Source organism: Mytilus californianus, unplaced genomic scaffold (assembly GCF_021869535.1).
Source record: "Mytilus californianus isolate M0D057914Y unplaced genomic scaffold, xbMytCali1.0.p SCAF_4, whole genome shotgun sequence".
Taxonomy (NCBI): domain Eukaryota; kingdom Metazoa; phylum Mollusca; class Bivalvia; order Mytilida; family Mytilidae; genus Mytilus; species Mytilus californianus.
The window spans coordinates 59462477-59489395 of record NW_026262690.1 but is presented as its reverse complement, the minus strand read 5'-3'; the positions used below and the strand labels follow the sequence as shown (position 1 = coordinate 59489395).

The 26919-nt window shown below is 31.5% G+C and overlaps 1 protein-coding gene across 6 annotated transcripts in view; it reads left to right on the top strand.

The window, feature by feature from the left end:
- LOC127738290 (neurexin-1-like) overlaps positions 1-26919 on the top strand; it is a 90623-nt gene that overhangs the window by 56480 nt on the left and 7224 nt on the right. For 3 of the 6 annotated variants that reach the window (XM_052249481.1, XM_052249478.1, XM_052249479.1), the window contains 13 exons: positions 1041-1818; positions 3146-3363; positions 5574-5682; positions 6861-6929; positions 10033-10782; positions 11307-11426; positions 12373-12551; positions 12821-12995; positions 19314-19421; positions 21227-21317; positions 23393-23426; positions 23732-24220; positions 26549-26814. In XM_052249481.1, the coding sequence (XP_052105441.1) occupies positions 1041-1818; positions 3146-3363; positions 5574-5682; positions 6861-6929; positions 10033-10782; positions 11307-11426; positions 12373-12551; positions 12821-12995; positions 19314-19421; positions 21227-21317; positions 23393-23426; positions 23732-24220; positions 26549-26814 (3386 nt within the window). The remainder of the gene's footprint in view (positions 1-1040; positions 1819-3145; positions 3364-5573; positions 5683-6860; positions 6930-10032; positions 10783-11306; positions 11427-12372; positions 12552-12820; positions 12996-19313; positions 19422-21226; positions 21318-23392; positions 23427-23731; positions 24221-26548; positions 26815-26919) is intronic. The other 3 variants (XM_052249480.1, XM_052249482.1, XM_052249483.1) reach the window with 3 other exon arrangements.

The window sequence follows — 26919 nt, the reverse complement described above, 5'->3', positions numbered from 1 at the left end:
AAAAATAAGAAGATGTGATATGATTGCCATTGAGACAACTCTCCACCAAATACGAAATGACAAATAGGTCACCGTTTGGCCTTCAACAATGAGCAAAACTCATACATGATACAGTGATACTGCATAGTAAGCTATAAAAGGCCCTGAAATGATAAATGTAAAACAATTCATGTACATATGAAGTCATTGTGTTTGCTGTTACATTGCCAACAAAAATTTTAGTGCTTTTTTTTGTAATTATGTAAATAGCTTAAGAAACTTTAAAATAAATTGCCGTCTTTTAATCCCACTACCACTTCCATGCAATGGACAGAAGGATAATTATATCGGCAGCTGAAAATGGTTTAAGCTTTAATTACTTCAACAAATTATATTAAAACAAAAGTATGTTTCGCATGTGTTTATAGGTAAATGGGTGCTTTTAAAAAAATTTATAAGTTCAAATGAACAAAATATTGGCACAAATGAAATGCTGATTAGTGCAATTGTAAAACACAGGTAATTTAGCTGTTAACTACACCGCTTCCTCCTTTGTTCTCCACTCATACCTTTCTTCTGCCTAATTGAATACTGCATAGATTGTTTAAAAGTTTATAAAGCCTACAGGTATAAAGTAATAAAGTAAAAAAAAGACATCTAGAATGGAGCATATGATCTTCATCAAAGGACCAGTTTTAAACTATCGTTAGTAAAGACATATGATTATTGCGTGCTAAATGCCCCCTTTGTAAAGACAAATTATTAAATTTTCTAATAAAGATAAGCTATCAAAACCAAATTATGTTATCTAGATCAGAGAAATGTCAAAAGGTACATTAAAAAATGTACAGTAAGAATCAGTCTAGAAAAAGTTTCTTAACTCTATAAAACATATATCAGTATAATAGATGCTTCATGTATTAGGTAGAAGCAAAACAAAACTAGATAATACAATATTGAAGATTGCTCACAGTTGTTGAAAGCAAGCTCAAAGTACTTTTAAATCTAGAGTTATGCCCTCTAACAACAGTCAACTACTAATGTCAACTCTTTTGTTTTAGGTTGTATACAGTAGTAATAAAATATCTATGGATATCACAACAATGGCGATGGATGGTGAATTGACAGTATTTGGTGATGTGATCTTCAATCAATGTCAGGACATGGTAGAATCCCAGCCGGTAACATTTACAACACCAGATTCTTACATCGTATTACCCAGGTGGGAAGTTGGTATACATGGTGGGAGTATCTCATTTACTTTCCAAACTAATGAGCTTAGCGGTGTTCTAATATATAATTATGGTTTAACTAATTTAGACTTTTTTGCTTTTGAAATTTTAGACGGTTATCTGAATTTCTTGATAAATTTAGGCTCAGGAACAGAAAAAGTGAAAATGAAGTATATTAGTGATGGGAAACCACACTCAGTCTCTTTACATCATGCTGGTAAAAATGGTCACATTCTTCTAGATGGAAATAAAATTACTTATGCACTAGGAGGTGATAGCAATCATTTAGATCTGGATAGTAAGCTGTATGTTGGAGGTATTGACAGATCTATTAAACAAAGAACAATGCCAACAGGAATATGGGCTGCCATTTTGAGCAATGGTTTTGTTGGTTGTCTACATGACTTAGTTATGAATGGTAATAAGATAGATCTGATCACAGCTGCAAGAAAACAGATGATATCAACCATCAAGGATTTCTGTAAAGTAATGGAGCCTCAGTGTAACCAGGGATCCTGTCTTCATCATGGTGTGTGTCATGAAGGATGGAATCGATATATGTGTGACTGTCGTGGGACTGATTACACTGGACCTATCTGTCAGAAAGGTAATCATTTTTAAAGCTGTTATCAGAAATATTCCAAAAATAACATAAAGAGGCTATACATTTTTATGAATTTCTGAATGCTGCTACACTAGATCTTTCTAATTACAAAACAAATTGCAATAAAACTCATTTTTATCTGCCCTCTTCTCTCATTGCGCTCAAAAGTTATCAGTTGAAAGTCAAATTGTTCTTTCAAAATAGGCATGAAATATTTCCCACTGGAATTTTGGTAATAGACAATTTACCAATCTTTTAGAAATTCAGAACATATACAATTACTCCAAAGAATTCTGCTAAAAGCAGATAAAGACTAAAAAAAGTAGACAGGACGTGATTCAATAAAGTTGATGAGCCAAATATGTGCAGTATATGAATTAGAAGCTTAGATACTAGAAAAATATCTGCTGCCCAAGTGGCCAGTATATAGTGATGGGGGAGCCAGTTTGTTCCTTCATTTGTCCTTTTGTTTTTCATCCTTCTGTCATACATTGGACTTTGCTCCAGAATCGCGAGGCACATACTCGCATAATGCACTTTTACACCACCTATTTCATTTCTTCATCTGAATAAGTTTTTGAGTTTACTTTGGGATGAAATTGACTTCTACATATCTGCACTCTAAAGTACACATGACATCTGTATCACTTCTCTTTAACATCTAATCATAATTTGATCAATCTTGTTTTTGGTCCAAATTATCATTTGGGTGTACTTTGCCATTGCTTTTTATTTGGGGTTTCCCATTTTGTATCAGTAACTCCTACTTATCCCCTTCTTACAATTTATTGAACATTTTTCACAGTCTTAACCATAAAATGCCATTGTGCACCTCCTATTTTTTTGTTTTGTCTGAATTATTTTTTTGGGGTTCCCAAATCAAATCATGGCCTTTACATAGGACTGTGGACTGGAGCATCATTTTGTGAGTTTTGCTCACAGTACCTCTGGTTTCATTTTGGATTCATGGATTTCAAGAATTTACATGACACATTTATTTTTCTGATGATGAAAATTATTTCAGGAAATTTCTTTCCAAAATAGAATTTTTATCTTCTGAATTATAAAGAATATGTATAAACATTACCTAAGCAGTTTGAGGACAAATAATTAGGCACTTAAAATTCCTAAACCTAACAGCTTAAAAGACTAAAAATCAATTTGGAGGTAGATTTCCTTCAGTTCAAACTTCTAAGATACTTAAGATATTTTTTAACCCAGTAAAATTACATATTTTTCTGTTTCAATCTGTCTGTTAACTTGCCCTTTGAGAATTGATATGTTCATTTAAAAACATACAAAACTGATTAAGGTTTAAATTTTTGTTAAGGTGCCACGACGCTTGAATTTAATGGGAACCAGTTCCTGAAGATTACTATGGATGACACATCAATAACAGAAGCCGAAGATATCTCATTACGATTCAGGACAACTCACAAAAATGGATTATTGTTTATTACATCGTCAGATGACTCCCCTGATAAGATGGAGCTGTATTTGGAATCTGGTTCCGTGAAGCTAGATATCAAGATAGGCCAAAGCTCCAAGGTATTGATAGAATATTGTTGTGAGAGATTTTATAGCTGTTTAATATAATTTCCATGTATGGGATGCCTTGAAGACAATTCTAATAAAGGATATAATTAAGGATAATGTTTCTCGTACTAGTAAACTGTTGTTGAATAATTATTCTGTACTTTAGAATACTAGGTCAATAGTTCAAAAGAATTCTGAGGGGAAAAAACTTGAAAGGTGTGTTAAATATGTATTTCCTAATAATCACTGAATCAATTAACTCGGTGATGTTTGAATTTTACATGAGCAGCTATCATAGTCGCGTGAAAAGATGGTATAAAACGTTATCTCAGCTACGATATTAATTAAAAAGTCCATTTCTAACATTAATTTGTAATAGATTGCTTATCATATCTCAGATTTCAGGTGGTTAAACATCAGCCATATTGATTTTTAATTGGTTAATTATCGAACCATGCCTAATTATGCATTATTGAATGTCAAACATCAAGTGACAAAATATTATGTAAATGAGTCTAATAAAGAATGGCTCTCAGTCACAGATCAATTACTATTGCTCAGGTTTCTAATAGTGTTACAATCCTCAATTACGTCCTGGAAAATGTAAAGACCACCTCTGTGAAACTAATAGCATTGATAACAGAGTTAAAACCACCTCTGTGAAACTAATAGTATTGATAACAGAGTTAATACCACCTCTGTGAAACTAATAGCATTGATAACAGAGTTAATACCACCTTTGTGTAATAGCATTGATAACAGAGTTAATACCACCTCTGTGAAACTACTAGCATTGATAACAGAGTTAATACCACCTCTGTGAAACTAATAGCATTGATAACAGAGTTAATACCACCTCTGTGAAACTAATAGCATTGATAACAGAGTTAATACCACCTCTGTGAAACTAATAGCATTGATAACAGAGTTAATACCACCTCTGTGTAATAGCATTGATAACAGAGTTAATACCACCTCTGTGAACCTAATAGCATTGATAATATAGTTAATACCACCTCTGTGTAATAGCATTGATAACAGAGTTAATACCACCTCTGTGTAATAGCATTGATAACAGAGTTAATACCACCTCTGTGTAATAGCATTGATAACAGAGTTAATAATTCCCTGTTTCAGAATGTAAAGGGTTTGTGGGTGAGTTAATTAATCGTTCACCAAAAATAAAAGCTCAATATGTCATTGGTTTGATATCCATTACTTAAGACATTGTTTACGGCATTGTTAACCAGTTACAAATTTGCTAGTAATATAAGTATACATTGGATTATTTACATTGGACAATATGCAGCTTGACATATTTAACGGATTATTGTCTTTGATTGGAAACTGTATTTTTCCACGATGATTTTTCTGGTTTGAATGTATTGTAGACATATACCCCATATCAGTTTTTATTAATAATTACACCGATGTCACTGCATGGTCAGTATACTGCATTGGCCTTGTCTGGCTGTTTGTTCATGTAATCCTTTCTCGATCTGCCTCAATGCTACTTCCTGTTTGGCTATATTTAAAAAAAATGTATACCTATTGAGCATAGAATTTTACAAGGAAAGATTCAATATTTGAACTGTAACTTTATATGATGAGTAGTATCCTGTAAGCAATTTTTAGATCTGCCACGCAGTTACTTCCTGTTTAAAGATAATTTGATTGTTTCATAGTTTGTCAATGTCTTATCATAAGTGGGAGTATACTTTGCAGAACATTGCTTGCAACTTCATGTTAGTTGATTGGCTTGTACTAATAAGCACACAACTGACATCATTTTGTATTATATAATGTTGTCTTACTTTGGCTTTACTTTTAAGTGTTATGTCCTGTTTTTGTAGTCTGATAACAATTTTATGACATTGCAATCCTTATCATTAAATAAAGCTGATCAATTGTATAAATTTGTTTTGTGCCTTGTTGACTTAGGAAAAACTGAGTTAATCAACATTTCCTTTTTGGAATGGATAGATATAACTGTTTTTTGGTGTATATAAATCTTCTAAAAAGTTAGAGATACAAGTTGGACACTTAGAGATAAAAATTGATTTTATTATATTTGACAATTTTTTCACTGAATGTTTTTATTTATATGGACAAATATATATTTCTGGATACTGGAGAGACTGGTTGGGGACAAAACTGTCAGATTGCTCCTTATATTGCTGAAATAACATTGATTATAACTAGTTTACTACTTATTTTTTCAGGCATTAAGTTTTCGTAGAAGAGTAAATGATGATCGATGGCATACTGTTTACATAAAAAGAAGAGGAGAGATAATCCAGCTGAAATTAGATGAAAACCCTTATATTGAAGGTATAACCATGGTTCATCTAAATGAATCAGAATGGACAAAAATGTATACAGAGATCTCTTGTTAAATAAGATGAAAACTCTCATTTTGAAGCTATAACCATGGTATATCTAAATGATTCAGAATGGACAAAAATGTATACAAAGATCTCTCATTAAAAGAAAATTAGTTTTTATTCTTATTTTCCATTTTTCACTTTTCCTCTGTTCACATAATACAAATCTACCTGGCTTAATAGAACAATTCACTGCATGTCCAGCTCAATTCTTCAATCCTTTTGTGGTAGGGGTGGGCAGCTGATACATCCAGTACCCCACCCTTTTCATATATTTTTAACATTAAAACACATACCCTATCTTATATTTGTTCTTTTATGAAAATAGACCTTTAGCTATATTACACTATTTCATGAAGTGTTTGAATAGATTTTACAAATATCTGATGCATTTATGACTGGTTTTAAGAGTATCTTTAAAAAAAACCTTACATCTGATTCAGCAGTTAAAGATACTAATGATATAATCAGCAATCTTATCATATATTAAATGTTAATTTCTTGCCTTTATCGAAGCTTGAAATAGTGACCTACATTTTGTATTCCAGTGGCTCACCCCTAAAACTCAGTATATAGTAAATGCTGCCCCTTCCCCCTCTCCTTGAGAAGCTAAAGCATTCTTATTAAGCAACACAGTGACAGTCTAGCTTTACACATATCAAAGGAACCATTTTGTTGTATTGTTGTAATATATTACAAAATTTTCATTTGATTTCTATTATTTAATCATAATTCAAAGGAGAGGCCTTGGTAGCCGAGTGGTCTATGTAGTTGAGCTATTGTATCACTAGCCTGTAAATACTGAGGTTGTGAGTTCAAATCTGGCACCTGGCAGGTGTGCTTGACTCCAATCTGAATTGACTAGGATTGTCAATTTTCCTACTGAAGGTTGTGGTTCTCTTGGGGCAATCAGGCTTCCTCCAACAATAAAAGCTGATAGCCACAAAATAGCACAATAGTGCTGAAAGTGGCATTAAACATCAATCAATCAATAATATAAAGGAAAAGATAATCTTGGGAGAAGGCATTTGATGAGCATTATTTCATTTCAGTGTTATAGGAGTTATGAGTTTTAAGTACAGTCAAATAACTTCATTAATTAATGATGCAATGATTTTTTTTCAGAGAATCTTGTTGAAAAGACGCTGAATATAAAACAGATAGTGTTAGGATCAGTCAGTCCCATGTTATCAGGTAATTATATTATTTGGACAGTGATGTTCCTGTGGTCCCTTCTTGTAGTGCATGTATTTACATAATCTATATAAAACCTGGTAAATCAGTTTAATTCAAATTGACGTGATTAAGTCAGGAATTTTGTTATCACAAATTACCTGAAACCTTTACTGAATTCTTTCATATATACAAAGATTTGGTTGGATAGACTGATTAGTCAAGCCATTTCCAATTGAGTTTTACAGTTTGTTCATATGTTGTGCTGTTACCCCACTGTCTAAGTTTAGGGGGAGTATTGAGCACCAACAATGTTTTTCAACCCTGCCACATTCTATATGTGCCTGTCCCAAGCCAGGAGCCTGTAATTTCAGTGATTTCAATTGGTTACTATCTGCCATATTTGTTTTTTGTTTATTGATTTATGAATTTGGTTTACCTATTTAATTATCTCACATTTTGTAATTCCAGGGACTTTTTTTTAGCTCATTGTTGAAGGCAGAACAGTGACTTATAGTTGTTTATATTCTCTTGGTCTCAAGTGTATATTTCTCTCATTCGCAATCATACTACTTTCTTTGTTTTTGTAAAGCATGTGACATTTATGTCACAAAGCAAGGCATAGTGATCTTAGATTCCACTATCAGCTGCAATGTCTGCATCTTCTCAACCTGTGTTTTGTGAGTGCACACAACATAGTATTGAGTAATAGTACAGTGATCTGAGTGGGGGGAATATTCATTAGATCCTATTCATGCCATATTGTCATATGGAATTGAGGTTACCTTTTTCCTCACAAGCATTAAATTTCTAATTGCCATTGTGGAATTAACATGACAATGGTGAATGAACAGTCATTGTTAATTACAATGTTGGAAAGTAGGTTAGAATGGTGATTGTTTCATTGATGTATATCCCACATCTCCTTTTATTCACATTATCAAATGCCATGGTTGAATTAAAGTTACTCTGGGATTTGTTTGGTCATAGTTAATTGTATATATGTAAAGTGTATATTAGTTATATTTTAATTACTGTGGATTCATTATTATTTGTAGTATACTAATTTTTGTGGGTGTAGGTGAACCAGGAATTTTAAATGTTTAACGAATTAGAAATTTTCTATGGGCTTGTATGCAGACATTTGCAAAACAACGAAATCAAATACCCATGAAAAAGTTTTTCTCAATCCACGAAAATTGGTACTCACAAAAATGAATGAATCCACAGTACATTGTTTTTCCTTGTAAATGACACTATATATTAAAAAGGTTTACTCTATATATATTGTATATTTGTCTCTCATTATTCAAAATCCTGCTATTAATGCTATGTTAAATGACATTGTTTTCTGTTCATTGATTTTGATGCAGTGACTAGATCAAGAATAGAATGAGTTCATTTTCTAATGCATTGATAGATAATTAATGGTTATTTTGCTTAACAAAGTAATTTGGAATGCTTTATTGAAAACCAAAATTGAGTGTTATTTCAACAGATGGAGGGATTTGACAGAGTAATTTTACACTTTGTGTAATTTTACATGGTTTGATTGAAGTTGTAATTGTCTTTTCCAATAGTGAAGATTGTTATTTATCAGGTCAAAGTTAAAGGTCAATGTCCAGTAATCTGTGCCTGGTACACATTATTTAACAGGAGATCATATACAAGGTTTTATGTAAATTAAGCTTAATGATAATCTTAATAGATACAGAAGACTTTTGTTTTACAAAATAAGTATATCGATTTTCTTACTTGATATATTTCAATACCACTTTGATGTCTTCTTGATGGCATGCATGTTGGTGCAATATATTGATGTAGCTTTGTAAATATTATCATTTGCTCAACGGTTGTTAATGAAGTGGTTTTGTTCTATCGAAATTTGAAATTATTTAATCGTAGAATTGATATCACAATTAAATAATTTAAAGTGATATTATATGACAATGTTAGAGATTTTATATTTGTTTTCTAATGGCATTAATATGGTTGTTTTTTTTAGGTTAATTTTAGATCGGTAATATTGATTTAAGAATCCTGACATTTATCACAGAGCAGTAATCAGTTTGAATCTTATTTTAATTCAAATTGACGTGTTAAATTGGAGCTAAAAGAAGAGATTTTCTTCATTTCCTGATTCACTTTGCTTATTCGATAGTCTTAATTTGTCAAACTCTCTGAGGCTAGGTGACACATTTCATCAATTGTAACTTTTCTGCTATTTTAAATCATTGGTTAACCACAGTATATTTGTCTATATTAGAATATATATTGTCTCCCCAAGCTTGTATTCACATAATTAAAACAATTGTTTTTTATAAGCTTTTAATTTAGATATCTGTAAGTCATCAAGTTCAATTATTAGGTTTGAATCCTATTATAATATTGACTTTTCTGTCTTATTGAGTATCAAGTTTTCAGCAACAGAGCTTAAGAAGTACATGTTATTTTAAGGTTTGCATATAAGATTCAAATGCATTTGCTAATACAATATAATTCCATTTTAATTAAGGCAATTAAGTCTATGAAAACTAAGTTGACAAAGAAAAGGCACTGTACAAGTTGATTTTGACTTGATCTTACGTGTAATTAATTGAACTTACTGTTAAGGGATAACTTTCAATCTGGAGAGTAATTGGAGGAAAAATGCACTGAAACATGTTTACTTAGAAAAGGCTGTCTTATTTATTCAAAGGTGCAGCACTATTTTCTTTTTTGTTACTTAATTCATTCTTATAGTTTATATTTACAAAAAATGATTTTCTGTATTTCCTCAAAACCGATTTCAGTTTTAGCCAGAAAATTCCTTAATACACGGTGTTGATGCCGTTTGTTTCCTTAAACATACAAATTTTCTGCATAACCTGATGGCAACTGACAAACTTGATAAAAAAGACCTTACAGTGGTAATTCATTTTGTTGTTTAATGAATTGAGAATGATGATTTTGTTTATTCCACAAAGAAGCACAGGAATTTGCCCATCAGGTTACAATGATTGCTAGCTTCTTTATACACTTAAGGTACAATACATTATTATGGTTTGTTTTGATAAAAGAAAATAAGTTCATATCTCATGTCCATTTAAAACATATTGATCAGTGTTTCAATGTTATATTTTAGATGAGTATATACACAGTGAGTCTGATTTCACCAAGTCAGAGATCACAAGAATGCAACAGGAAGATAATATACTCAGGCGTCACACTGGATATGTAGGTGCTATGCAACAATTTATTTTTAACAACAATCACTTTTTTGACCTAGCCAAATCAAGGAAAATGGAAAATATTGAAGTGACTGCAAAATTTGACACAGAGAACCCTGTATTGATAGACCCAGTGACATTCAAATCAAAGGATGCATATGTGATACTATCTCCATTGAATGCAAATACTCCATTTTCTATTTATCTTAAATTCAAAACAACTGAAGCAGATGGATTAATACTTTTTAACGGAGGAAGACAGGATTTTTTAGCCCTTGAACTTCAAGATGGAAACTTACATTATATTTATAATACTGGAAATGGTGCCAGGAGAATATTTGTCAACACACGTAAGAAACTCAACGACAATTTGTGGCATGATGTCTCATTAATAAGGACAAGTGTAGAACGACAGCTGATCAGGGTAGATGACAATCCTCCTACAATGGAAGACATGAATGATTTCCCATCTGTACACTTTAACCTTGACGATGACCTTTATATAGGTGGTGTGAAGAGGACAATGTTCAATACTTTACCGAGTCGTATTTCATCTAGACATGGATTCCAAGGATGTCTAGCTTCAATAGATTTAAATGGATTTAGACCAAACCTGTACACATTAGCAGGACAAAACAACAATGGTATAGCCAAAAACTGTCAAGGTTTGTATAGAAGATTACTTTTGTTGATGGTTTTATGAAGAAGTAATCAAAAAGGCAAAATAGAGCATTATTTGTAAGCCTCAAGTAATATTGCTGTCTTACGACATAAAATCCAAAATAACTAGGATAGCATTGAGGTTGTTTTTATTGATTACAATAATTTGTTGGTCAAATGTTGCCTTCCAAAGCATAGAACATATTAGAAGCAGCACAGAAATTATATTTGAATAAATGAATGTTGCTAAAACAGGTTCCTTTAGGATATAAGTTTTGTTCAGATTGGTCTGGTAATCAGATTTCTGTGTATGTTCTTATATAAAACGTCACCCTAAACAATTATAGACTTAAAAAAGGTGTCTATTTTAAATTTCTACAACATGAAAAAATATTTTGAAAGCTAAGTAATACAATTTAAAAACACTTAGAGACACATATTCTAAATTGTTTTTTCTAAAGTATTACTATTTGAATTTTATTAATTTAAACTGCTGACTTTTTTTTATGATGTTATTGGTACATTTCAGGTCCCAGTAGTGGTTGTAAAGTAGACTCTTGTCGCAACCATGGAAGATGTGTACCTCACTGGAATTCTTATACATGTGACTGTGATATGACTTCATTTACTGGTCCTACTTGTGTTGATGGTAGGTAGTCACACTTTGTCAAATCTTGTGAGATTGTTTTACCATAAAACATATAGATAAAGAACAGAATGCAATTTCTGTAGTTTGTAGTTTTACAATCATTTATATAGTGCAGACCAAAGCCCATGCTGTCATGGTTGTGTGAAGCACAGTTTAACCAGGCGCAAAGCATGGACTGAATATAATTTCCTATGTATACCAGCTTTAAGTATGAAGCAGAATTTGCTATTGTCCACATTTTAACATGTCCATGAAAAAAGGGGAAAAAATGCATCCAATTCATATAACTCAATCTCAAACCAAACATGACTTAGAAACTAATGATGTCTTTCTTTGAGATATGAAATATCTATAAAAAATCATGTGACAATATCTGTAGTAATCATATGTTATAATTTCAATTACCTTCTTGTGTATGAAAATTATATAGTATTTAGGCCACTGTTTCCTATACTTATAAGATTTGAGTGCAAATAACTTCTTAAATATATTCAACTTATTCACAATTTCATCTCACTAATGCCAAGGATTTCTAAACATTTTTAAAACCAGCTTGTACTCATAATACCGACTCAAGGAGTGGGGCTATATTGTACATCTTGTCCGTCCGTCCATTCACCCAACAAATATTACCGTAACTTTTCTCTAATAGTACGAAACTGAATGACTTCACAATTGTCAGCAGTTTGACAGTGATGATTTGTATTGTATGAGCCATTTTGGGATCTGTCAGACACCTACTTCCTGTTTGTAGTTTCAAATAGGTTGATGGAACTTAAAAAATTTCATCACATATTTTTCAAGTTCCACTTTGCAGAATGACTTCATATTTGGTCAAAAGCAAGTATTTAAACTTATGCACAGTTTCATCTTACAAATTCTTCTGTAGTATAAATGACAGCCACATCTACTCCAATGTATGAATATTTACAATCATTTTTTTCAGAGAGTGTATCCTTTTCCTTTGGTCGTAGAGGAGGACTGATAACATATGAGAGACCAAAAGGGAAATACTATGACACTACTGAGGACCAGTTTGCATTAGGATTTGCTACATCACAACTTAATGCCTGTCTTTTTAGAGTAGAAAGTGAAAATTCTAAAGACTTCATTGAGTTTTCATTGGTAAACATTGTTTTTGACAACACACTAATTTAAAAGATGTAAATTTCTTTATGAGTTTAAAATTTTGTAATAAAGTATGCTGACAGATTTAGGAATGATGCAAACTATATTCTTGTCATGAAAATTTTGGTAAAAACATTGTTTATTTGATTTTATAAAACATGAATTCTAAATATAAAATTTACTTTGTTTCCTTTGTTCCATTAGGAGATTCTGGTATTACTTGAAATTATCCAATTAAAAATTGCCACTTTTACTGTTCATTGTAGAATATGGGGAATATTTTAATATATTACAACATGGGAACACAAAGAGAAATTCCTATTGGTGAAATGCTGAAAACATTCAATGACAGGAAGTATCATGTGGTCCGATTTAAACGGTCTGGATCTAACGCCACACTTACCATAGATGATGATAAACCTATTGTAAAGATACCAGACAGTAAGTTCTTATAATTTAAGGAGAATTTTAGTTGTCTCGGTTATTTATACATTAAGCCATTAACTTTGTTAAATCCATGTTTATTATTATCATATGTTTTTTGTTGATTCATCATTTATATATCTTTGTGAAATATGAGCATGATGGTTATGTTCACATTTTTGCTATTCATTTGAGTTTGAAGGAAAAAATAATGCATTTCCCCTTGGCTCCAACAATATTGATTTCCCAAGGGAAAAAGGTAACAGCCTCATTCTGAAATTAAATTTTGTTTGGAAATTCATTGAATTTGTTGGTACACATCTGTATTGATGGTTTGAAAATATCTTGCTATTTCAGTAGAGTTCTTTGACTTTATCAAAGCAACATGCAAATCTTGTTCCTTTTATACTTAGAACCATTGCATCTGCCTTCAAGTCAATGAAAATTAATTTTCTACAAGTAATAATCAATTGACAGTGTATATAGATTTATATTACATGCCTCAATACTTTATTGTACTATAACACAATTTTCTTTTGTTTGCAACCGGGAATAATATGTGTCAACTATTTTATATACAATGTTTATGTGATTCATATTTTTTGCTTTTACTCTGTATGGTATATTGATGAGAAAATATTCAGCATTTTATAAATGTTTTAAGAATAAACAAGTTACCCGTAAAAATGTAACAAATATGCCCCTTTATAATTTGGAAAATTGCAATTTTTTTGTTTCCAAACTCTTACTTAATTTTGCCTCATTTAAAGTTTGTGAAACTCATACACAATGCTATACACAATGCTCAGATTTTTCATTCTGAAATATGGAATAACATGCGGCATTCATGTCCTCAGACACATTCTTCTTTTATTTAAACTAAATTTGGCCAGTGGAAAATGTATTTTCAAAGCTTTTTGATAGAAGTAAAAATTCCAACACCCCTTATCTGCCTTGCATGTAAGGTTTCAAAATAAGAATGGATTTTTTTACAAATGCTGTTGTAGCTCATTTGATATTGCATACAAAATGATAGAGATGAGATGTATCAGAATGTGCCAATTTCATTATATTCCTATTTTATTAAAAACAATGTCCATATAGTGAAACTTTTTTTCACAACAGCTGACTCTCATGTTTTTTCTCTCCCATTCGATCAGGCATGTTAAATAAATTTTCCCTGAACTTGGAGGACCCCTTACAGGAACTCTTGTGAAAATCTGAAATCTGAAATGATTGGGAATTTAAACATCAAAATGCAAAGTAAATTGGGACTGGAAATGACTGTCATTAAAGTGGGAGATTGGGCATGCTGTAAAATCAGGTTCAACCCACCACATTTATTAACAGATACACTAGTAAAAAGTTAGGGAAATAACAGTCAATGTCAAGAGATTTTTCCTCGAAATTGATCAGGAAACATTGATATAATTTTTTTTGATATACTTTGAAGTTCACTATACATTTCTAATTACTCATTCTCCTTTTTCTGGACATGACATTTTTATCTAATCTTAGAGTTTTGAAAAAAGAATACACTGTCATAACAAATTAGATAAATATTCTATCAATTAGATTTTTATGTTACCTGAAAAATAATTTTGGGAGCATATAGTAATTTATTTGTCTGTTCTCAGTCTGTCAATGACTCAAAAACAAATGGTTTCTGTATGATAACTTAATTACCCCTGCTTGATTGGAATTAAACTTACACAGGGAAGAGGAAGAAGACTATTGATTTTGGTGTCAAAGGTCAAGGTCACTGTTATTAATTTTTGGAAAAATGGTTCCAGAATAGTAACCTTCCCTTGCTTGATTGGAATGAAACTAAATATTCAGATGGATCGATGATTTTGGGGTCAACAGTTCAAAGGTCAAGGTCACTGTTATTAAAAAAAAAGAAAATACATGTATTTTGAACCCTTGAAATAACAATGTTTACTCTCAATAAATGTGCAGTTCGGGGAGCATCAGTTGGAAGTGCCAGCATTTTACTTGTTTATTAAACAATCAACATTGTATAAAGAAGATTGACCTATGAAAGTTTTTGACATAATGAGAGTGAGAGTAGTCAACTATAGTTCATGTAACATATGAAGTTATAGCTTTAATTATGTAAAATAGAAGTTGCTTTGGGTAGTGAAGCAATTGCAAAATATCTATTTATTTAAAATTTTGTTTGAAATGGACAGCTTCATGTATTTAGGAAATTTAAAAGTACATGTATTTTGAAGTGCTGCAAAGGTTCATTCTAGTATGTGTTATTTTTTACAATCAGTGCTTCAATTTGTCATTTTCAGTTTAAATAGAATTAAAACAAAATTATAACCTTTAACCAAGTTGACCAAAACTTATCTTGAATATATAATACATTTTTAGATTTATACGAATTTCCTGACCAACCAACTTGTAACAATCAATACCTGTTGCAACAAAATGTTGTCTACCATTAGTTGCATTGGAATGTTACGAGAAGATGATTACCTTTTAAAGGATAAGAGCGCAAAGACACATGTTTGGGCCTAAAACTTGAATATGTCATGAATAAAAAGAAATGAACATGCAGTCTTCATCAATAGACAGGTGTTGATACAGTATGTCAAGTGCAAAATCATTTGTTAGGAGAAAACATAGATTGCAAAAGACCTGCCATTGATAATTCCCTAGAGGAAATATCAACTATTCAGATATAACTAAACTGAACCACTGATGAGGTTCCTGACTTGGGACTGTGTCAAAATTACCTTTTCTAGATTTGATAATTTTTTATATCAACATTTTATGAAGGCCATAATTGTATTATTATTCTGAATTAAATATGGAGATATGCTACTTTTGTTGTAAATTTTGTGTTTTAAAAGTCTTTTTGTTGAAGAATATTTTCTATGTCTAAATCAGAACCGCAACTGAATTTGCAGCTGCTGCCAATCTCACCAGACGTCAACTAATTATTCCTTGAAAAGTCAGCCAAATTTAAAAGGGTTATTTTTACTTCATGCACATTTCCAAACAGTTATTTTGCCTACGTGCAGTTTCCCGCAGGAAAAAGGGGTTATTTTTTTGGTTTATTTTATTAGTGGTTGCTGTAGAAAAGTATAATAATACTTTTAATATATACTTATTTCTCTGATACTTATTTTTTTTTTTAAAAACCCTTAATTTATTCTTTTAAATCCAACACATTTAAGCCTTCAACAGTGGCCAATAATTTCATGTAGGTGTGTGTATTGATTGACCAATTTTATAATCAGTGCATAGGTGAGAGAAACCTGAAATAGAGCCATTTTATGAAGGAAAGCTTTTATGTGTAGAAATTTATGTGACCATTATTGTATATTTGTCATAAATTTGCTGTATAACTATTGATTGCTATTTTTTCCCTTCTAAACAAGACATTAGAAAATAATAAAATGTTTGTAAAAGTGTTTGAGTGTAAAAAGTTACTTTTTGATAGAATGATAAAATTTCATATAACAATGTTTAACTGTTTTGTACAAGATAAAATCGTTAGAATTTATTTATTGTTTTGATTGTGAAAAAAATATCATGTAATATGTGCAGTTATTGCATTACATTATCATTGGAGCTGAAAATGTACTGTGATAATGATGTATGTCTTTTACAATTAGGAATTATTTGAAGCAGGAAATTTTTGAATTCTGGAAATGTATGATGAAAACTAACACAGTTTATGAATGTTAGTTAGTTCATACTGAAACATCAGTGGAAGAGACCTGAACCTTAGCCATGATGGCTAACCCTCCATAGTTGGTTAGTTTTCATCATAAGTTTCTTATTAATTTTTCAGAATTCAAAATTATTCCAGATAATTCCTTGTTTTAAAGTATTAAATTTATAGTTTTATGTTAATTTTAAGTCTGTCACCTTGGCATATATTGTTTGGCATATAACAGTCATTTCCGATATTGGAACAGTATTTTGTATGGCCTGACAGCATCCAGCTCTCTCTAGGGACACATATATATATCATTTCTGAAGTCTTCCCTTGTCCCCTGTATCTCACTTTATGTTTTGATCTAAGTGATTATTTGGGTTTTCAATACTAAAACATGAACTTACCCATTTCTGTTTATATTATTTAGAGAGGAAGGGCAACACACATCTTCCCTGGAAGACTCACACATTTTATTTATTGTTTTGATAGATTTTACAAAAATAAATTCAAACCAAAACATGATTGGGGATACCTTTACTTATTTTCATGTGGAAACGACTAAGTTTAGATTTTTGATTCAGTGGATCCTAAAAACCATTTAAATAAGCATGTGGATTTTAGAAGGTACTTTGGGTCTTCTAATACATGTGTGACAAAAGAAGTTCTTTCAATTTCTCAACACTATGTTAACGTTTGACTGATTTTTGTCTCGCATGACGGAGTCAAAAAGCGAGACATAGGTATGCTGTTTCCAGTGTCTGCGACGGGGGCATCAACAATGTAGTAGTTTGTGATTAGGTCTAGTTTGTGGTGAACCACAAGTTGTAGGTCAATCATATTTAGTATACAGTTGTATTAGCATTGGCACATCTCATTTCCATGGAGATTATTTGGCCCTGCTCCTTCATTCATGGTCTATTGACTTTGAAACTTTTGCTTATTTTACATGTATTAGTTTGTGATTAGGTCAGTTTATGAGGAACCATCAGTGGTAGGTCAATGATATTTGGTATGCAGTTGTATAAGCATTGGCATATCTCATTTCCATGGAGATTATTTGACTCAGCCCCCTTAGTCATGGTCTATTGACTTTGAAAATTTTGCTTAGTTAACATGTATTAGTTTGTGATTAGGTCAGTTCAAGGGGAACCATTAGTGGTAGGCCAATGATAATTGTTATTCAGTTGTATAAGTATAAGCACATCTCATTTCAGTGGAGAATATTTGGCCCCATCCTCTCAGTCATGGCCTATTGACTTTGAAACTTTTGCTTAGTTTACATGTATTAGTTTGTGATAAGATCAATTTAAGATGAACTGCTAATGTTAAGTCAATGATATTTGGTATGCAGTTGTATTAGCATTGGCGCATCTCATTTACATGGAGATGGTTTAGCCACGTACCTCAGTCATGGTTTATTGACTTTGAATATTAGCCTAACTTGTTAAGTATTGCCATTTTAATTTCAACATTTGCATATTCAAAATTACAAAAAAGCGAGACATATCTCTGTGATAACAGTTTATGTTTTTGGTGATTATTGAATGAATCTAAGAGAAAATGAGAGTATGGCCTCTTTTAATCCATCATTGTGCCTCTGAAGACGGTCAAACAGAAATGGTCAGACTATGATTATCACCAGGTTCTGTTAACTATTTGTTTTGGCCTTACCTACTTTTTATTTGGGAGTAAGAGGGAAACTTAATATCATATATTTTTTTAAATTCAGAATGATTATACATATATTGTTAGCATTGATCATAAGAAAAAGTTATTGAAACAGTACTGTGTAGTAGGTTTAGCTGTCCATTTCAAACATACAAATATTGTACAATGATTACATAAACTTTTTAATGCTCCATAGTCAGTCTGGAATCTGATCTGTATGATCTACAGCTGGATGATGAAGAAGGTACAGTTTTACAGACAGAAGATTAAATAAGAAATGTTTACGAAATATCACCAGTAAATGAATTGTAGTCTTAAATGGTCATTTTGATCTTATCTTCATCTGAAAATTCTGAAAAATAAATTATTCAGCCATTTTCAGTTTTCAGTCAATTTTCAGATTTATCAACTGCAGTAAATTCTGTACTGTTCAGATAATTCACTTGCAGTCTATTAAGTTTCCAGACATTTCAGAACTACTGAACTGTCTGAACATAGACTGAACAGATCTTAACTGACTGCAAGCAGATTGCATGTTTGAAATTTAAGGAAATTGATTGATACAATTGTGTTTCATCATAGATTCCTGCTGTTAGTAAACCATTTTCTGATTGGCCAACCAATATGGCTTTGTTGATTGAATTGTACAATGGAGTGTGTGGAATATACAGACATGAATCTTCTGAAATCTTCTGTGCCAGTTGATATTGAAAATATGTCAGATCATAGTGTTTTTTAAGATCCTAAGCAAGTTCATGTATTGCTTCTTTAATCGTCAAAAGGATAGTAATGTTTGAGAGTTACTAGGAGGAAACTATCTGCAGTGTACTTCAAAATTTGATCTGGTGCAGACTCAAGCCAGCCTTCAGATCATTGAATTCCTATAAAAATAGTTGAAAATGGTGTTATAAGGGTCAAAATATGTTAACATAAGTCTATTTTTATGTTTGATTGTAATATTTCTATTATTAATAGCTTATTTGTACTTTCAGTTCACAAACAAAGATGGAATATTTTTAACAACCAGGCCAGAATATATATTGGTGGTATGAAAAGAAATAAAGGACGTTTAGAGAAAACATTCCATGGGACCATTTCTGGTAAATATTATGTCTGTAATTCTGAGCAAATCCTACTTAAGGATGTACTTAGGTCAGGTTTAGGAATTTTTTTCAGATGTTCGGACTCCTTGGTTATTTTTCCTACGATACAGGGTAAAATATTTTGCCCCATAACACCCATTTTTTTTTCATATAAGACTTCAATAGCTCATAAAAGGTCATTTGCCTAAATTTAAGCAGATTCTAGATTTCTTTTCTTTTGATTTTAGACCCAAATAATACAAATGCAAGTATAAGGTAAAAGCCAGAGTCAGCCTTTTCCCGCCATTTTTTTTATAAATTAAATATCTCGAAAAAGGAGCTCCATAACCTATCAATAATTTTAGCTTATTCTGTTCCTTATCTTATGCTCTTCTGACTTGTAGTATCAATTTTAAATTCTAGATTTTTTTAATTTCACCTAAGTACATCCTTAAATGATGTTTTACCTCCTAACAAAGAATGGTGTGTGAATAATCATGGTGTTCTTGTTTTTTTAATCCTCATTTTCAACTGATCTTATGAAGCTTTACTTCAACCAATCAGTTGATTATGGTGAAGTAAGCAAATGCTTCAGAGGAGCAGTTTGTTTTTCTGTACAGTTTTCTTTATTAGAGTATAAAAGTATTTTTAGCAACACTGTCTTTGTGCAAGCACATCAGTATTTTCACCTGTGTATGTATTCAAAGACATATCTGTATAACTTAAAGAGATAGGGTAATTTTAGTTCACATGCATATGAGTCTTATTATGAAGTTGCATATCATATCAAAAGTAAACCAGTTTCACCTATCAATCAGGCTTGAATCATACCACATCTTCTTATTTTTATATTGAGTGACTTTCAATTTTTGAAATATCAATACCAAGGTAAAAATAGAGTTTAAAAATAGTTTGAGCTACTTTCATGCTTCTCTTACTGTGTATAAAGTTTTTATCTATTGTGATATCTATGAAACCAGTTAGATTGAGGGTACCATATTAAGGGACAGATTCTATTAGTTGCTTGAAAATGAGGCTGTGTGAATAGGTCAGCATTAAGGTGAAAATATATGATTTATGTTCATGCTTTACAGATACATTGATCTTGCAGAAAAGCTCTTACCCCTGGTTTTTATGTTAGATTATCTAACTTGTGACTTAGTAAATAGCTCAGCAGGCAGATTTGAATAGGTTTAATTGATCTGATTTCAATGGTTAACTTCCTAGATTAACAAAGTGAGATTATATCATATATAAATTTAACTTTCAGAATTACTTTGTATGGAGTTGTAACTTTAAAGCTATTTCTGGCTATATTTTTAATCAATGAAACAAACTTTTTGCAATGGTAATTACTAATGCTTTTGAATGAGAGTTATAGTAAACTTATTAAAGACTTCAAAAGTAGTTCAGGTGTTGTATTTAGAGAATATTAGAAATATAAGCCTATGACCCAGAATTCTTCTTAAAGTAGAAATTGGAACTTTTATAGATTCAGTAATTTTAATATTTGTGACGGTTGTGTTGATCTTGTATGTAGAAAACATTTACCTGTTACTGTAATTTACATTAATAAAAAAAAACGGTGTTGATTTTTTTAAAAGAATATGACTATAAAGGATCTTTTACTATTTTCTAAGATAAAGGATTTATAAAAGCAATCTTGATATTTTTAATAGAGAGCAGCAACTGTAAACATTAATTTTAAGGTAGACATGCAATATAAAAACTTTACTGAATGTCATAAGAATTTTATATTTCCTTGTTTTATAATTAATGGGCTTTTTTATGTATCAGAAACCCATTATATTTTACATTTGTAGGTCTTGTATTTAATGGTCTTCCTTTACTAGAAAAGGCAGCAGAAGGGGGAGATAGAAGAATATCTATAGAGGGTGATGTAAGGCTAAAAAGGTGAGGATAAAAATAGAGAGGAGATGAAAATGATAGAGAGAGCTGTAGGAAAAAAAGGTCAAGGATAACAATAGTATATCTTTACCTTAATTTGACACTCTTTGTGTGTTACAGATCCTGTTCACTTTTCACTCTGGATTATGTGCTTTTATGACTTCTAATATAGTTACAACTATTGGGCATAGAAAATGTCTTGAATATTGTACTTGTTCTGACCTTTTCAAGTTATTAACACCTATATAATTTGAGCTGAATTGGGGGTTATAACCGGTGCATTATGTTTGCAAGCATTATCATTACATTTGCACATAAAAATCATTACCTTTGCGTGCAGCTTTTGATTACATTATCTAGCATTCATTAGGGCCTTGTCGAATGGCGGACGCCCTATAGTGATCAGTCTGTCCGTCCGTCCGTCCTTAACAAATTGTGTCCGCTCTATATCTAGAGAACCGTTATGATTTCAAAGTTTATACTTGACATGTATATAAACCAACACCAGAGGGTGTGTCATAATGTATGTACAACTTCCTAGGTCAAAGGTCAAGGTCTAAAACTTTGGTTTTAGTTGACAACCCCATGTCCTATGGTAAAGATTGTGTCCGCTCTATATCTTGAGAACCATTATGATTTCAATGTTTATACTTGACATGTATATAAACCAACACCAGAGGGTGTGTCATAATTTATGTACAACTTCCTAGGTCAAAGGTCAAGGTCATAAACTTCGGTTTCATTTGACAACCCCATGTCCAATGATAAAGATACAAATTTTTTACCACACATTATTCACAGCGGGGCCCACAGAGATGGCTCCCATCTCAATGATATCTAGTTTTACAGGTAAACTCGGATAAATACAGGTAAATGCAGATAGATTATATTTTTTTTATATATTTATTTAACCATGAAAGTATCATATTGACAATATAATACTTCCATGTTTAAATATAAACAACTACAAGTACCCCGTCCGTTAGTCCAAGTCCCTTTGTAATTTTTTATAGTACATAGTCATGAAATATCCCCTGACTTGAGTGTTCTGACGATATGGAAAGTAAAACCATCATATATTAATCTAAAGATTCTTCCCCCTATTTGTTTCTGTCAATCGAAACTACATGTGTCTGCCTTGACGCAACTTTACATCATTTACTAAAGCAATCACTATTCGGTAAAATTTGGAATAAGAATACTATTCACTCTGAAATATTCGCAATTAAGTTAGATATATGGCTTAAGCTGTTACGGGATTTCACATGATCTCTTCATATTTTTTTTTCAGAATATATATATAAATATGTAGTTCAAATTTACAAATGAGTTCAAATTTAATAACTATAGTCATGTTTATTATGCATTATCTTTATTTTAACCTATTACCTGTAAAATGAATGTGTGCAAAATGTACAAATGTAATCAAAAACTGCAGACAAATGTAAAAAAATTTAATCCCCTAATGCACACAAATGTAATGCGTCCGTTATAACTGTATAACTGTATACTAGTGAGTTACTAATCAAGTTCCTACTTTTACAGGAGAGGGCAGCTGGCCCAGGACCACAATTAATTTTCCTATTAGTTCTTTATAACATTTTGGCAAAAGTTATTGTATGTCTTCCGTACCGTACAAGTCACAAAATGTGTCTAATATTTAGAAAAAATTATTCTATAGAGACATTTTCTAATTCAGCCCACACACATCCATACTGTATGAAAAAGTTGACAGATGTTCTAAAAATTAAAATTACTACCTTTGTGCACCTGACCTTATCACTCTTTCCAGCTACTGAATAGTTAAGATAAACATCCAAAAATTTATTTGAACTCTTTTCTTTCATTTCCACCTCATAGAAATTTAGAAATGAATGAGAAAGGGAAGGAAAGAAAAAAACAAAAAACACTACAACTACAGAGAACTATATTAGTGGCCAACAAAGATAACGGTCATTAATTGTGGTCTTGGGCCAGTTGTGTCACATCATGTTATATTAGAACTTTTAAAGAATATCACTTGCATTATGATCCTAAATATAAATAACATTTTCTATAAATTAGTTTACCCTTTTTTTAAGGAGAGAAGTAATGCAGTCAACTAGAGAAACTAGAGTAAGTTTTAATCAGAATTATTTATATCAATTTTTTAATCACCAAGTATATTGCTTTGTTCACATCCTCTCACAGTGGTGACAAACACACTACTTTATAGCAATGTGCACACTGATTCACAATATTAATTTTCATGTGTTTACACAATCAAGTTTTATTATGTTAATTTTAAAAGAAAAAAATTAATAGTGTAATGTACTTAAAAGTATAACCAAGGAAATTGATGTGATGCATTGTCTCCTTGCTTCTAGGTTGCAATATGATTGCCAGAAAAGTTTTTTTTCTTATTTTAACATTTATTGTAGAAAACATTCATCAAGCAAAAAACATTCCGTAAAGACACTGTGCTCAATAACAATGAAATTAATTCCATTGTAAATACAAAGTCTAGAATTGAAAAAAGGGAGATAAGTAATGACAATACAGATGTCTCTTATTATGACGACTTTTCCATCATACTAACTGTGGATGATGAAGATGATGTTAAAAATACACATATTGACGATTTTAGTGGAGACTCAGTTTACATTCCTTTAAGAGAGGAGGATCCCGCTATTACTCTATTTCCACAAATAAATCAGTTTAAGGATACTAGTATAGTCGAGACTGATATTAGCTTACACGAAGATTCAATACATAAAGTAATTCCTATAGCAAACCCACCAATGTCTCCTACAACAATATCTAATAAACTGAAATTGCCGGATCCAGCTAAATATCCAAAAGACAGAGGGAGAGAACAATCTGTTGTTATTGATGGTACTGATAAGTTGAACATTGAAATATCTCCTGTTGTAAGTTGTTAGCGTGGGAATGACTAATCCAGAATGACTTTATGTTCTGTTGTTTAAGATGAGGAATGTTGCTGCTTTCTTGGAATATGATTTATAATCCAATCGATAACCATAGGATAACATTTATCTGCTGAGATGTACTAACAATGAGTAGAACATGTCATTATTTATTAAATGTCTTAGAGAATATAACATAGAATGTTAAAGAATGGTTCAAGTTTGAATTAACCAATTAATCATTTTTGTATAAATGTTCAAGTTTTTCACGTCACTTTCTGTAAAACAGCAGAATTTTTATGGCTTAATCAATAAAGGAAATATTTAAAACAGTGAGTTATGTTGTAATTCTTGAATTACTGAGGTTATATAATATTTCTAAAGACAAGTAATTAAATAACCCTAGCATAGACAAATGAATATTGTTCTGGTGAAGTAACTCGCTTACCATAGAATTACCTGGGTAATTTTGGTTCCATCATCAGATATTAAAACAACACAATTTCTTGAATAAAATGAGAATTGAACACTTGCAAGGTAATGGTCAACATTAAATTGATTTTTGTCTCGCCTTGACGGAGTCAAAAAGTGAGACATAGGTATGCTGTTTCTGGCGGCGGCGTCAACAATGTATTAGTTTGTGATTAGGTCTAGTTTATGGTGAACCACTAGTGGTAGGTCAATGATATTTGGTATGCAGTTGTATAAGCATTGGCACATCTCATTACCATGGAGATTATTTGGTCCCGCCTCCTCAGTCATGGTTTATTGACTTTGAACTTTGCTTAGTTTACATGTATTAGTTTGTGATTAGGTCAGTTTCTGCGGAACCACTAGTGTTAGGTCAATGATATTTGGTATGCAGTTGTATAAGCATTGGCATATCTCATTTCCATGGAGATAATTTGGCCACACCCCCTCTGTCATGGTCTATTGACTTTGACATTTTTGCTTAGTTTTCATGTATTAGTTTGTGATTAGGTCAGTTTCTGTTGAACCATTAGTGGTAGGTAAATGATATTTTGTATACAGTTGTATAAGCATTGGATTATCTCATTTCCATGGAGATTATTTAGCCACGCCCCCTCTGTCATGGTCTATTGACTTTTAAATTTTTGCTTAGTTTTCATGTATTAGTTTGTGATTAGATCAGTTTAAGGGGAACTGTTAGTGGTAGGTCAATGATAATTGGTATGCAGTTGTATAATCATTAGCAGATCTCATTTCCATGGAGTATATTTGGTCCTTACCCCTCAGTCATGGTCTATTTACCTTGAAACTTTTGCTTAGTTTACATGTATTAGTTTGTGATTAGGTCAGTTTAAGATGAACCATTAATCATAAGTCATTGATATTTGGTATGCAAAAGTATTGGTATTTGCAAGTTTCGTTTCCACTAATATTATATAACCCCACCTCCTCATTACGGTTTATTGACTTTGAAACTTTTGCATAGTTTACAAGTTAATGTTTGTGTTTAGGTTTGTTTAAAGAGAACGAAATATGAAAAGTCAATGATATTTGGTATGCAGTTGTATTAGCATTGGCACATCTGATTTCCATGGATATTGTTTAGCCCTGTACCTTCAGTCATGGTTCATTGACTTTAAATATTTGCATAACTTACATGTTAAAGTATTGCTATTTTAATTTCAACATATGCATTATAAAAATAACAAATAGGCGAGACATATCTCTGTGTTAACAGTTTATAGTTGTAGTGGTAGTCATTTAAAAAAATGAATAAATTCAAGAAACTACATATTTATAGTCCTTCCTAACAATCCAAAAATTTAGTATTCACTTATTTATTTTTTAACAGAATTTTTATCTGAACAGGCTTATAAAAGTTCCATAGTTTTACCATAATTTATGTTTACAATCACTAACTAGACAAACCTAAATTGCAGCCATGAATAACTTGTTGGCATGCTGCTAATTATAAAGGGTTACAATTTCAATTAGACATAATCAACATTAATATAGATTGTGCATGAGTTTAACTATCGACCTGAATTATGAAGCAAGTAGTAAATTAATTTACATTTTCAATATTATTGCAGTGTCTTCACTTTATCAGAAGTATGCTATAATATGCTTTAAAGAGTATCAGTGTTGTTTTTCAGCATGTTTGACAAACATTTAAAAGTAAAGTTTTAAAATGTAGGATGGAGTTTTTATGATATTAACTAGAAAGAATCCTTGGTAAATTTATTGTTATAAAGGTTGAAAGTAATTTGTAACATGAATTCTCAAATATTTTACAGAATTAAAAAAGATAAGGCTATTTACAGTCAATTTAATTGTCTTACAAGTCTTTTTTTTCTGCAGCAGACAACTCCCATGCAAGGAATTGCTGACGAAATCATAGTATCAACTGAAGATGGCTTGGAATGCATGAGTGATGATGAAGATGAATGTGTAACGTTCAGTGGTGCTGGGTCAGCTGATGACATCATTCTACCAACATCAACAATCATAACATTCTCAACGCCAAAACCACCAGAAACCCCTCAGCCAAGGTACTTAAATATCTACCATCAACAAAGGCCACATCAAAAATTACAGCCAAAACAACTAGACACACATCGGCCAAGGTAAATTAAAGAGCATTCACAAAATAAGGACTCACCAACTGTACCAGCTGTACTAGCGCATTGGTACGATTATTTAAGCACAGAAAGAAAATACACAACATGTCT